Source organism: Lepidothrix coronata, unplaced genomic scaffold, assembly GCF_001604755.1.
Source record: "Lepidothrix coronata isolate B3197 unplaced genomic scaffold, Lepidothrix_coronata-1.0 Scaffold18, whole genome shotgun sequence".
Lineage (NCBI taxonomy): Eukaryota > Metazoa > Chordata > Aves > Passeriformes > Pipridae > Lepidothrix > Lepidothrix coronata.
The window spans coordinates 853,274-867,520 of NW_016690198.1; the positions used below are offsets into that span (position 1 = coordinate 853,274).

General features: G+C 39.7%; 2 protein-coding genes across 8 annotated transcripts in view; one reads left to right on the top strand and one right to left on the bottom strand.

Annotated features, from left to right (window-relative positions):
- TTC37 (tetratricopeptide repeat domain 37) overlaps window positions 1-13,361 on the bottom strand; it is a 47,914-nt gene extending 34,553 nt beyond the window's left edge. The window contains exons 1-11 of one of the 6 annotated variants that reach the window (XM_017807234.1): window positions 13,280-13,361; window positions 12,796-12,905; window positions 11,770-11,867; window positions 11,121-11,264; window positions 9,988-10,079; window positions 9,261-9,336; window positions 7,816-7,956; window positions 5,750-5,848; window positions 5,547-5,655; window positions 3,648-3,788; window positions 1,906-2,007 (exon numbers count right to left, since the gene is read on the bottom strand). In XM_017807234.1, coding sequence (XP_017662723.1) covers window positions 1,906-2,007; window positions 3,648-3,788; window positions 5,547-5,655; window positions 5,750-5,848; window positions 7,816-7,956; window positions 9,261-9,336; window positions 9,988-10,079; window positions 11,121-11,264; window positions 11,770-11,859 — 994 coding nt within the window. In that variant the 5' untranslated portion in view covers window positions 11,860-11,867; window positions 12,796-12,905; window positions 13,280-13,361. Of the gene's footprint in view, window positions 1-1,905; window positions 2,008-3,647; window positions 3,789-5,546; window positions 5,656-5,749; window positions 5,849-7,815; window positions 7,957-9,260; window positions 9,337-9,987; window positions 10,080-11,120; window positions 11,265-11,769; window positions 11,868-12,782; window positions 12,906-13,219; window positions 13,254-13,279 lie in introns of those variants that run through there. The other 5 variants (XM_017807232.1, XM_017807229.1, XM_017807233.1 and 2 more) reach the window with 5 other exon arrangements.
- A 38-nt stretch (window positions 13,362-13,399) lies between these two features.
- Window positions 13,400-14,247, top strand: part of ARSK (arylsulfatase family member K) — a 28,798-nt gene continuing 27,950 nt past the window's right edge. The window contains exon 1 of one of the 2 annotated variants that reach the window (XM_017807243.1): window positions 13,400-13,654. In XM_017807243.1, the coding sequence (XP_017662732.1) occupies window positions 13,517-13,654 (138 nt within the window). In that variant the 5' untranslated portion in view covers window positions 13,400-13,516. The remainder of the gene's footprint in view (window positions 13,655-14,247) is intronic. The other variant, XR_001873545.1, reaches the window with a different exon arrangement.

Consider the following 14,247-nt stretch of genomic DNA (forward strand, 5'->3'; position numbering starts at 1 on the left):
CCCTCAAAGTTTTGCAGCCTCCTTTGAATAGAAGCAAACTATAACCTTATTACTCAACAATCATAAAAAGCACAGGTATTGCTGAAAATGTCAGACACCTCCTTCCAGCCTGAAAACAGACATAATTACTATACCGTGCTCTACCTTTTAACTTATTTAAAAAAAAAAACCCAACACTCAATGATACAACTTTAACTCTTAACCCAAGGCAACTTAGTTTCTTTAGAATCATAGAATCAACTAGGTTGGAAAAGACCTCCAAGATCATCAAGTCCAACCCTTGATCCAACACCCCTCTGATTTACTAGACCATGGCACTAAGTGCCACATCCAGTCTCATCTTAAAAACCTCCAGGGACGGAGAATCCACCACCTCCCTTGGCAGCCCATTCCAATGCCTGATTACTCTCTCTGTAAAAAATTTCTTCCTAATATCCAACCTAAACCTCCACCGGCACAGCTTAAGACCATGCCCTCTTGTCTTACTGATGGTTGCCTGGGAGAAGACACCAACCCCCACCCGGCTACAACCTCCTTTCAGGGAGTTGTAGAGAGTGATGAGGTCTCCCCTGAGCCTCCTCTTCTCCAGGCTGAACACCCCCAGCTCCCTCAGCCTCTCCTCATAGGACTTGTGCTTGAGTCCTTTCACCAGCCTTGTTGCTCTTCTCTTGCTCCAGCATCTCAATGTCCTTCCTGAATACAAACCCACAGGGAAACTAGTCATGTAAGAGATCTTATCAATTACTACCTGGAAGTCTCCCTTATCTATGTGCTCACATGCTCTTTTCAAGGGGTTCTAAAAAAAAGGCAACTTTATAAAAGCCATGCTGTCTATCCCCAAAATACTTTTTCTACATCAATTCTCTAACTCTAAAAATTCCAGTTTTATCTAAGTCAACCATTTAACATACTAGACTTGTCAGTGGTTTCTCCAAACTCTCCTACAACCCTTTTTAAAAGTTAGAGCCATGGTATCTACTTCCAAGCATTCGGGTGCCAAGACAATTTAAGCAAGCAACTCCTTAAACCTCTTAGTACTCCAGCATTTTCCTCTTCATAATCCTTGGTCAATTCTTAGGTAGGGAAAGATGGGAAAAGAATTACCACATTTTCATTCTTTCTGCGATCAATTTCTTTTTACCTGCTTTGTTCAGTTTTCATATTTCCTCCACCCAAATTCTCAGGTCTTTTGAATCTCCCTCCTTGGCAAGTACTTTCCCTTGCTGTCAATAATTTACCATGACTGTTCAGCCAGGTTGGCATACTTTTGCCTCTTCAAGTCTTTCTTGAGAAATTTTTCATTGCATTTGTCTCTGTCACTAAAAAAGTCTACTTTGGCTGCTCCTTCGTTTATAACCATCAGATAGTGGCTCTGTTCAGATTAGATATGCATCACTGGATCATAATAACTGCCCTCATTCCCAGCTAGCACAGATGAAGTTTTACACTGAGTGAGGTTTTCTCAGATGCGGTGTACTATGCATCATTTCTGCATTTTACATTAACTTGATTGAAAACTTATCTTTCAGGTTGTAATACAAAGTCTACCAGACTAAATACTGGTGACACATACCCTTGTGGTTTCAGGAAATTATTTGTTGTTTGGCAGCATTGATCAACCACCAGCTGAAGTAGCACGTCAGAACATGCAAACCTTCTAAATGTCAACCATCAGACAGCTTTCTGGTTCCGATTAGCCAAGCATTTTCTCTCTTCCTGAGATTAAGCAGCATAAAATACTGTTCAGCTGTCATAAACCAAGAGAGGCAGCAAAAGCTGCGAGACTGCAAAAAGCAAGGGACTATGCCTGCTGCTAACTCAGACCTAGGACACAAAGGCCACATTGGCTCGACCAGATAAAGCAGTGTACCTCTGCAGTTGCTCTTTCAGTTAGCAAGCAGTTACCTTGATTGCAGGACAGGACAGCGTTTCTGTATTTGTGAATTTTCACCTGTGCCTCTGCTAAATAATGCCACGCTGCTGGACACTGGTTAGTCTTCTGTAAACCTAGTCGGAGTTTAAGAAAGGCAATTAAAAAAGTTGCTTAGGGTTGCTAAGAAACTATAGTTGGGAGATGCCATATTACCATATAATGCCATCAAAAACATTATCAATCAGATAAAGAAAAAATTAACTGCAAATCTTGTTGAGTCTTATTTTAGACAGTTTTAGACATACACACCTCCATGCAAGAAGGCAAAAACTAAGAAGCATTTAAGTTTCAGTTAGGCTTAATTTTGCATATAATGTTACATATACTGAAAAAAAAAGGGGGTAAAGTGAGAAAATACAAAACACTGGCTTAAGGTACACTTTTCTTTCAAAAAGAAGAAAATCCTTCACTTTGTTGTTGATCAAACCTATAGATTGCTTTATAAAGTTTTTCTTAGAAACCAGAAAAGGCCTATAGAACTTCAAGACAACAAAAATTAGGATGGCAAGAGTGTTTCACTGAAACTTCTTAATGAACCTGCCTTAATTAAAGATTCATTAATAAAACTGAATTTCTGTCTTCTAAAATATAACCATAATGCCTGGAAGCTTCAATGCCTAAGATGCAAACACTTGGCTCATTGGGAAAGACAAAATTTCCAAGCTTTATACATTGATACATTATACCAACAGCCTTGTTCTTTGCATTCTTCCCTCATGTAAAAGTAAAAATAGCGGAAAAATTAATATTAATTAAAATAAAAATACTATCTTTTGTCAAAAACATAATGTATGTTTCATCAAAACATAGAGTGGCCATTTAAGCCTAAGAATTTGCTTTTCATGGAGCACTTTTTCCTCTTAAGCACATGAAATTTTATTTCACATTTTAGGCAAGACATTATTTCACTGTGGGTAAGATACTGCAGAACATTCCAAAATTCAGTTTCAGAAACAATCTCATTCTAAACCTAGGAGAATGGATGCAGGATATCACAATGTTGCCTGACTGATTCATGAACATTTACATCCCAAATAGTTATTTAGCCAATATTCACAATAAGCTGCCATGGCCAGCACAGTGAGGGTGGGGAGTCTCATTTTCCCACTAGTTTACTTATGAATACTTTACAAAGAGCTTTACCATTTCAATACAAGTAAGTTAATGACAGATGAGTAAGCCAACTCCTCAGCAAATATGGCTACTGTAAAACAACAACAACAAAAAGAAATTCTTCAAATATCTCTTTTTAGATACTTAAGGTAAGTATTTATCCAAAGCAAGTGTTCAAGAGGTCTTAAAATGAAGTAACTTCAAAGGAAATTCATCTTTGTTCAGGCAGAGAAATGCAGTGATTCAATCAGAGAAGGTGTATTACATTTTACTTTATAAATTCCACATTCCTTCATTTATTGCTATTGCTCTATTTATTGTTTCATCTAGAAATTTCCCCAATAACAGTAGGACTAAAAAGAGTTTACATTAAAACACTACAGAGCTGACTATAACACCAATGACAGACTTCAGAGCTGTTATACTTAAGCCATATTTTAAAAAAATTCAACACTCAATTAGAAAAAGTGTGAGTACCCTCTTAAAGGCTGGTCTTAGAACTGGCAAAGTGCTATGCAAGTGTAAGATATATATAACTATTCCATATAAACTAGCTGGTGTTCAAGTTACAGACTACTTATACCACATATTACATATTTACCTTCAGTAAGACTCTTAACAGCCTCCTTGTATTTCTTTTCTTGGAGGCATTTTATACCAAAACCAATGATGCCTGGACCACTACTTGCGTCCATCTCCAAAAGCCTAGAAAAACAGTGCAGGGCCTCTTCTGACAAAGTACCTGGTTCCAGAAAAAGACACATTTTATAGAGTTTTACATTAAAAAAAATGCAACAGCATACCTTATCTACTTAAATGACCTTTGAGTTCAAAGTAGTTTTTGAAAGGCATTACATACTTATCACTCTATCCCATAAACAACTCAAAAACCCAGCAGTAATGTAAATACTCATTATCCCCAAACAAAATAAACTGACAGTCTGAAATCTGAATAACCACTTCTGTTAAATTACTACAGGTATACTTCCTTTATTAATAAAAACTAACTCCTTCATATGCTTTTCATTTAAGTCCAGGTGAGTACTCACATGTCAAAATCTACCACAAATAAATCAAAATAATTTCTTTCCAGAGTAGGCCTTGTGTACCTACAAATCTTCTGTGATGAGCTTGCTGAAACAACCTTGCTGTGACACCATATAATGTCTTTGTTTAATTTTAACTGATACCACTAACTTTTGACACTAGTGTTTAGCTATGATTGTAGTCTTGGCAGTGCTAAAAGGAACAATTGTGACTTGCAGCAAAAATCTTTGGACTATTATTTTCTTTTAAAAATTATTAATTTATGTGACATAATGGTTGCCTTTGATTTGCATTTGGTAAAGAGGACTTAAAGACTGAGTTACAAGCCTACAAATGCAGGGCATGAAGGACTAAGACATAGTTGGAATGACTCAGATATAAACAAACAGCCTTACTAAAATATAAGCATCCTTCCCACTCCAACAAGCCTTTGGGAGGGTGACATTGTCAGAGTACTGGTATACAAGAACTGTGCCAAATTCTTCCTTTGAAATTAGTTTCTGCCTGTTTCTTCAAAACATTAAGCATTTTTAAATGTTTTACGAATTTAGAGTCTGGTTTGTCTTCATCCTTTTTAATACAAGTCAAAAATTCGCCCTTGTTTTCTGCTGCTGCATTATCTCATGAAGCCTACCTTCAAAACTGGAAAAGGCATTTTTCTGCCTAAGCTAAAAGTTATTTCTTTTTATATAAACCAGAGGTGTTTTCTTTTCCTGATCTTCTTTCCTTGTTTTAAAAATAAAATCAACTTCTGATGCCTTAAGAAATAAATTAAATACCAAAATCTAGTAATTATCTTTGAAAATGCTGAGAAAGTGTCCAACACTACTGCACTGTTTAGTGAAGTACTGAAAATAGCAACTGCATACTTTCAGATCCCTGCACTTCCAAACACATCACGTTTTGTTCCTACCAACCTGTCCCTTCCCCGCCCTGGAAAGATTCTCCTTTTCTGCTTAGAACACATATCTAAACAGATCTGTTTATTTCCTATTCACAAGGTACACTTGTTAAGAAAATTTCACAAACATTTGTTTGGGTTTTTTTTTTCCACCAAGAGAGATAATCCGTGTCAAGAATAACCTAAGTGTAGCCCATCCTCGGCCTTACAGCACCAGTTAATACACTCATTTTCTCAAGAAGCTAACCTTCGTTTTTCTAGAGAAACTGCTTTCAAGTTTTGCACAGCGTTCCTTCTTTAAGACCTCACACATTGCCAGAGTTGGACCTAATTCACAGAAGTTTTTTGTCAATTTACAGTCACACTCAGTTACAGAGCTAGGAAATAGCAAGTCATAGGACCAAATACTTCATTTCCAGAAACATAACATAGCAGTAAAGAGTGTACTTGTATCGGGTTATGAAGGACAAAAACTTGGAAACAGATTGTAACAAAACTAACTATAAAAGAAATAATTTAAGCCCCAGAAATGCCTAAATCCATCCTACTCACCTGAATTAACAAAGTGCAAGCAAAGTACTTCTAAAGGATAACTCATGGTAGGATACAAAGCCATCATATCATTACAGGCCTTTTCCAACCTAGTTGCTTCATGAGGAAACTTGGAAGGAAGAAAAGTAAATAGTTATTTTTGTGAACTATCAGATGTGAGATATTATTTATTCACTGATTAAGATACCTTAACATAACCTTACTTTTGACAAGCACTGGATAAAGTCTTTGTAAAGATTTTGGTGGTCTTCGCCAGGAATAGTGTCAGCAGAGTTCACTGCATGTTCAAATGCGGTCAAAAGCTGCATCAAAAGAAAAAAGTCAAAGTGCAAAAAATAATGACTCCAGGGAAATGTTATCTTCATAGAATAGAATATTTCAGTTGGAAGGAAGATACAATAATTATTTAGTCCACATGCCTCACCACTTCAGATCTGACCAAAAGCTAAAGTATGTTATTAAGGGCATTGACCAAATGCCTCTTGAACACTGACTTTCTAGAAAGGCCATTTCAGTGTCTGATCGTTCTTTTTGTAAAACAGTGCTCCCACATGGCAAGTCCTGTGAACCATTCCCATATTAGATTACTAGATCCCAGGGAAAAGAGTTCAGCATCTCCCTTTCCACCTTCTCTTCCTCAGGAAGCTGCAGACAGCAAAGGTCACCCCAGACTCCTCTTCTCCAAACAAGACAAACTCAAAGTTATCATCTGCTCCTTGGAGGACATGCTTTCTAGCCCTTCCATAGTTAACTAGATAGTTACGTATTATCTAGATCCTATTCATTATGTTTACTATGAACAGAGAAACTCACAAAGCAAGTTCCTTATCATGAAGCAGTACTCAGGACCTAAAACATTTTAATTGTCTTGTACAAGATGAAGCAATAATACACTGCTACACAACATAAGACGGCACAAGGCGAAATTTGTAAGAATATACATTCTTCTTCAAACCTAATCCCAACTAAAAGAAGGAACTTAGCTTACTATCCTCTACAGTTAGCTGTAAGCCCTTCTCTCTGCTCTAATCTAGAAATCTAGTCTTTTTTTTCTTGACTCCTTATAGTTTGGAGAACACAGACACCAGAGTGGAGGCTTCCAAACAAGCATGCTAACCAAAAAGTTGCCCAGAGCTTGTCCATGAAATATGGAATAGTGCATTGCCTTCAGTGCTACATCCTTCCAGGTTCAGGTGCTTTACTCAAAACTGCAGTAAAGTGTACTGTAGGTCTGCATGTGAAACCCAGTTCTGACACTTATGCAATTTTTCTTCTATTTTAAAGTTCTTTTTTATTACCAAAAAAGAAACCAGTGCTGCCTGCAGCACCTCTTTTCTCTAGTAGCTCATAAGTTATAACATTTGGCTTCTCAAAAGTAGAGATCCAGACTCAATTTTCTGCTGTCTGAAATGGCTTCAATTTGTATTTTCTGCCTTTCTGGAGCACTGTTACCAACCAGACTAGAGACGAAAAATTTCCACCCTTCGTGTTGAAGGAGGTTCATCTTGCAAGAACAGATACAAAGATAAAACAAAATAAACTTTGTCCATAGAGAACACAAGGATAAGTATAATTCATGATCATTCTGTTTGCTTCCATAAGCTTTGACGCTTTTCTAAGAAGTGAGAGCTTAAAATCTATAGCAAACTATCTAAGATAAACAATAGGTACAAAGAAATGGAAAACCAGCACAAAGCTATCTCTTCCACCCTGGAGGAAAGCAGGGGGAAGTTTGTTGTTTTGAGGAATGTCTGTATTGGTTTTGCAAGCAAGGTTTTGGTAAGGACGGGAGCTAGTGGAGCAGCTTCTGTGAGAAGCTGCTAGAAACTCTGCCCATGTCCGACAGAGCCAATGCCAGCTGGTTCCAAGACAGACTCGCTGATGGTCAAGGCCGAGCCCATCAGCAATGGTGGTAGTGCCCTGGAAAAAGACATTTAAGAAGGGGAAGAAACTGGTGCAACAGCAATTACAGGCAGGGAGAGGAGTGAGAATACGCGAGAGCAAGGAAAGGATCCATGCTGGAGCAGTCTGTTCCTGAAGGACTGCAACCAGTGGAAGCGACCCATGCTGGAGCAGTTCATGAAGAATTTAGGTGCCTCATTGTACCTAAGGCCCATCTCAGGCTGCTGCAAAATTGTTGGTTTTGCTGGAGAAGCTTAGTACCACTGAACATTGAGACAGTCAATTGAGACAAACAGGCTTCAACTGAGGTCCTAACTACATTGTACATATATATTTATCCAGTTGAAGGAGGAGTGAGAAACATTACCAACTGCTCAGTCTTATTATCCTGGTTCCTTGTACCGTCTTTCAGTAACTGGATCATTTTCTTCCAAAGCTGATGAAGCTCTGCCTTTTCTGCACCTTCCTCCTGTCTCATTTGTATTAGTTTCTGCCATGTTTCAGCCACCTGTCAACAGGAACAAATGAACCATGCTGTTACTCTTCAAAGAACTGGAGGTCCAATGTAAGCATACTCAACTCTACCACACTAAGATAGACAACAGAGTAACATTTAAAGTAACAACCCAGATTTACCTACTATCTGATTAAAGCAGTAACAAGTCCCAAACCACTGTGTGGGACCTGTCCACCTTCAAGGTACAGAAAATAAGATAGAGAACACCAAAAGTATGAATTCTGACTCTGGTTCCTGGAGGAAATCAACAGCAGAAATAGATCTAAACAGTCCTTCAATAAACTCTGAAGGAATAAGCCTTATGAACAGAAAGAGAACAGCAGCAGCAGTACATACTGAAATTCCAGTGTGGAAAAGTCAACAGAACTTAAAAGAAAAAATACGATCGCAAAGGCTAACTTCAGTTTCCTGCTCCACTGAGCAGGAAAGTCTGCCTTCATATGCTAAATTATTAGCATTGAATTGAGTTTCAGAAACTGGTATAAAAAGCGGCTTTGGAACAAATTAATAGTCTTGATGCTACGTGATATGTAAAATTTTTCATTTTTCATTGTTGTAAGTAAGGTGGGAAGATGACAGGGAGTACAACAATGTACCGTCTTGTAAGAAAGCAACCTTTTCAAAGAGCAAAGGAAAAGTCACTAGCATACCTCCAAAATACTCATTCTGTAACATTATTACGGAGACTGCAGGAAATATTGCTGTTGAACTACTCAGGCATTCAACAACTCCACCTCATGGCACTGACAAGGGTCACGATTATTTCTGCAAAGCTCTTGAGTGGCTTTTTGTGTCCTTATTGTTGTGCTGGGAATGCAGTACATAAGACTCATGCAATCCAGTTCAAGTTGTGTATGTATCCTACCCTACCCTCTGGAATGAAGCATCAGGGAGGGACAGTCTAGGAGGGGATCACCACACCAGTGAAGGATTAATCAAACACCTAGAATTGGCCAAGCAAGTCAAATGACACCTGACTCACATATATTGCATGTAAACATGCATTTGAGACCATTTGTGACTTCTAGAAATATAACAGAAAAATTATATTCCACCCTTTCAGTCTGTATTCTTATAGCCTTGTCACCTTCTGATGGTTTAATGGATTGCATCCAAGTTTTACAGAGTGGAAAAGAAAGAAATACAGTTAAAATCAGTTCTTCCTGGCTGCGGTCCACAAGGAGATCTTAAGTCGTCTGTGTCCCAAAAAGTGGGGATTCCTTGATGAAAAATAGTTACTTCTGATCAAATTGAAAATTCTTGTTAGGAGAGAGAAAGTAAAGTACTTGACCTACCTCGAAATACTTTTTTTCTTGATGATATAGTTCCACGAGCTTGTTACATACATCACACCATTTCTGCTTGTCACCACTAGAAAGGAGGAAGAAAATCCCAAAAAAACAAGCTAAGTTTTTCACATAATAGTATGATGTTTTCCAAATTCTGGTGAAAAATTTTCAGTAGGTTCAGTTGTCAAACTAATATTTAGAATAAATGCTCCATATCTCCCTCTAGGTTTTATTCATTGCTGCTCTGAATAAGAAAAAAAAGTACTTTTAAGGACTGTACATTTCTTTTTGATCAATTTTCAAATAAAGCAAACAAGCTGAACACTTCTGTCAGTTAAAGTGATAGCTGAGTTAAATTTGTTTAGAACTGTATCTCTTTGAGTCAGATGACATATATTCTGTGATCTTAAAGCAGAGAAAAATAAGCCTATTTATTAATGCAGGCAATGAACAATCAGAGCTAAATGCTTCAAGGCAGTGAGTTTACACAGGAATAGAATAATAAGGAATTCGCTAAACTACTAACCTCAGGTCCAATTAAACTAAGAGTTTTTGCCTTACCAAAAGTGAAGAAACAAGAAACCTTATTTGGTAGAGAAAACCTTAGTAAAAAGTGCTGATCCACTGACATGAGAAGGCTTTAAAAAAATAATCAAAGTCTGTACTGTATATCAGCAATGGCATTCACTAAACTATAATCTGAGACTGAACTAAGGCATTTAATGTCCTTTACCTTTTGTAGAGTTCCAAGAGTTTTTGGTAAACATCTGCTAAGTCTCCTTTGACATCTGTTTGGTTGGGTTTCTCATATAAATTTGCTAATCCCTTAAAAAAAAGCATAAAAATAAGTAAGATTTTATGTCAATGGTTATGCATTATGAGACCACTACCAGTTCTGCCTATAAAAATTATTCCATTGCCTAAAATGGGGTCAAGTGTTAATGTAAAAATTGCTGAGCAGAATTCTGCATAACCTTCTGAATTCTACTCACATTAAGTGAAAAGCTTTCCTCACTTTCTTAATTAATACCAACAATTCTTTGGAACTTACATATATTACATGATCTTGTCTGCAAAATAGGTAATATGCAAAGTAGACTCGGCTGTATGATAAAATCGATATAATATGCAAAAAATATTATATATATATATACAGTCAAGTATTGTAACAAGAAAGCCAGAACCTAACTGCAAAAGTGAGGAAATTTCAACATACACTGAATTCTGGCCCCAACAATTATACTTTAAAATAGTATTTATACTGAAAATACTAAGAACCTGATTACCTTAGAAAAACACTGATTGCTGATATAAGCAATAGACTCAATACGCAACATTATGCTTCACAAATCTCCAAATTACACAACTGTATGTTGTAACTCTATATTGTAATAGGCTGTAATGTACACACCACCCAGCACATAGCTATTTTAAACATACACTTCTGCTTTTAAGTATCAACAAAATTCATTAACAATCCACTTGATGCTGAGAAGTGAAAAACTATGTTACTAGATAAAACATTTTATCTCCTATAAGAGGAGCACTGTCAAAGGTTTCTTGAGCTACAAGGAAGGAAATTTTTACATCAACAAATTTACTGTATTTGTTTCAAATCATGTTTTCCCTTACATGTTTCACAGCTATGTAGTCTACACAAGAAATACAAACTCAAATATACTGAAACTAAAGTTCACCATGGCTTTACATTGCACACACAAGTAATATGAATCTCAGCTACTCCAAAGCTTCTGTGGAACTGAGGGCCTCAAGAAAAGAATATAAAAGTCTTAACTCTGATTTGTTCCTTTATTTTAACTCCATAGTGACACTTTTTAGGGAAATAAAAAATAGGCATTCACGTACCTGCCATGCCAGTAACTGGTTTGGTTCAAGTTCAATAGCCTTCTTATATGCTCCTTTGGCCTGATCAGGTTGCTCTAACTCAGCAGCTGCCAGGCCAATGAATACCCAAGCATTGTAATTATTTTTTTCTTGCTTCAAGACTGCCTAGAGTTACACAATTTTAAGTGAAACAGATGAGAGAAATGTAACTTATAGATCCAGGTATTGCATTTTATCACTACAGTTTGGAGAATTATTTTATAGGGCAATCCTAGAAGTTAAGTAATTTTTAGGAAGACACTCAGATTAGTAACTTCATCTTTTTATGCCAGAAAATGCTTTATATCTGAAGTGTTTTGCTAGTAACCATATCTGTAGCTTAGCAATTCAAGCATTCTTGTGAGGTCTGGATTACAAACTGATTTCTATTTCTCTCATTCTAGATTTAATACTCTTATCACCACACGTAAGCAAATGCAAAGTGAAGAGGAATTAAAGTTTATGCATGGGAAACTAACACGAATGATCAATGAAGTTAAATCTGAAAATCCATCTCAAATGTTATATCAATAAAGTACTCCCCGCTTAGCAAGACCATACAGCTGTAGGGATATGGGAAGAGAAAAAAACCCTGCAAAATATTTACCTTCCAAGTAAAAAAATTCATTACCTTGCAATGTTTTAAGGCTTCCTTATATTCTTTATTTCGTATTGCATCTCTAGCACTCTTTAATGCTGCTTTCACCTCTTTATTTGACATGGTGGCTGCTAAATAAAAAAGGCATATAATCAGTTCTTGTAAAAAGATATACTGACACATACAAAATGTTTATATCCTACTGCAATTGCACAGAGAGCATTTTAAACACAGAAATATAGTGCAATATGCTAAAATGCATACAGCACTAACACCTGATAAATAAAAGTAACATGGGTAAAATTACTCAGGTTTAGCTCCAAGACAGGATACCCTCAATATTCCAAACAGTTAAATGATACAAAGTAGCTACCCCAGAATGAAACTTTTGTTACAGGTTAAGATAAATTTAAGTAGGAGGAGAGGTGTTATAAGAGGCCTTCATTAGACATTAGACTTATGAGAAAAACATCCTGCATATAGTAATTGCTCTTTATAAAAGAAAGTAATCAGCAAACTGCACTTAAGCAGCATACTGCCCTGCATATGTGTTTAAAGGATTGCTAAGGATCAGGGCAGGGCTTTTCTTGCATGCTCTCTACAGCAGCACTATGGCCAGCCTGTCACGCTCTGGTGTGGCTCACCATGGCCCTCTCCCTTGACAAACTCTTACTCCAGATTCTGCTTCTGACTACAGCCGTGAATTGAAAAAGAATAAGTATTTCAGGACACATCAAAGAGACATCATGCTTTTGAACTCCAATAATCATGCACTGTTTCAGTGTATGTGGTAAATATTTTGCCTTAAATGAACTTTAGAAACACCACAGTCAAAGCTGCCTAGATGGGATGACGCTGAGAAACAATAGCGCTGGTGCTAGCACCAAAAGAGATGGGAAAGGTGACCAGATGAAGAACAAAAAAACTTTTTTAGCAGCTGAAAAGCAGAAATAAAGAATGGTTGAAGGGCCCAGTGTTAATTTAGTAATGAAAGGACATGGGATGAGAGTGAATTTCCAAGACTCCTTTAAAACCTAAAAAGAAACCTGTTGAACTTGCATTGCTCAGCAACTCCTGGAGATAAATTTGCTTTTACGAAGGCACTGACGTCTCGCTCATCAAAACCGCACCCTGCCGCGGGCACTGTCCAGCAGGAGCCCCACTGCCACCTACGGAGAAAATACACGTCGCTTCAGCGGAAAGCCTGGCACCGCGGAGGCGGTCAGTCCCTGGAGCAAGGCCGCCCAACATGGGCCGCGGGCGGGGCCCTGGGCCTGCGGGGCGCCTTAGGAAGCGATCCGCGCCCGCAGTCCCTCCGAGTGCGGCCGCTCGCCCGCCGCGGGCCGGGCCGCCAGCCCTCGCGGCAGGGAAAGCCGCGGCAGGGAAAGCCGCGGCAGGGAAAGCCGCGGCAGGGAAAGCCGCGGCAGACTAAGCCGGGCCGCCACGGCCGCCACCACGACCCTTCGCCGCCCCTCTGCTTCACCTCCACCCACCAGCGCCTCCGCCACTTGGCACGGCCGGCCGCGCGCAAGCGCACTCTTACCTCAGGATTGCGATACACCCAGTCAACCGCCATTTTTTCCGGGCACTGTGGGAGATATAGTTCCCGCCTCATGAGGCACCCTGGGAGATGTAGTCAGTCCTCCGCCCCGGGGCACCGTGGGAGTTGTAGGCCGCGGTGCGGCGGTGTCCAGTCCTTCCCTGCGACCGGGGCCCTGGGAGCTGCTTTCGGAGCTGCTGCTCCTCTCGGTCCGGGAGCGGGGGCCAGGGTGGCGGGGCAATGAGGGGCGGAGAGCCGCTGGGGCGAGCCGGGCTGGCGCTGCTCCTCATGGCCGCCGGGGCGGGGGCGAGGCCGCGGCCCGCCGCTCCCGGGGGCCAGCCCCGGTCCAGCGTGGTGCTGGTGGCCTGCGACTCCTTGGTGAGTGGCTGGGAAGGGGGGCAGCCCGGCGGCGCGGGGCTGGGCCGCCGCACGGGTGAGGAAGGGCTGGAAAACACTCGGCAGCGGCCCGAGTAGTGCCGCCGAGGATGCGGCAACGAGGCCATACCGGTGCCTTATCCAGGCTAGAGCCACAGGCGTGCGCCAACAAGGCTGGTTTTAGCTGTCCAGCACCTCCGCGGGGCGGAAGTCTCGCTTGGGACTACAAGGGCAGGCCTGCTGTGTCTCAGAGACACTCGGTAACCTTTAGTGTTTCAAACCAAACTCGCCTTTCTTCCAGGAATGTGTTCCATGCTTGCATCTGATTCATTACAATAGTCAAAAACCTCTGCACAGGTGGTTCCTCCGGTCTAGTGTGATACGTACAGCTTGTCACCACAACTTGGGGTAGAGAGGGGCATGTCAGCAGTACTGCAGGGTGCGGCAGCTGCTACTGGAGCAGAGCTGGTGTGTAAAGTGAATGCTCTTCTGTTGACTTGAAAAGCCGAAAAGAAAGTCACTTTAAACCCTGTTATCCTTGCTATTGTAAATCATAAGAACACTAGGTCTCCTCAAGAGATGGGATAGAGAATTTC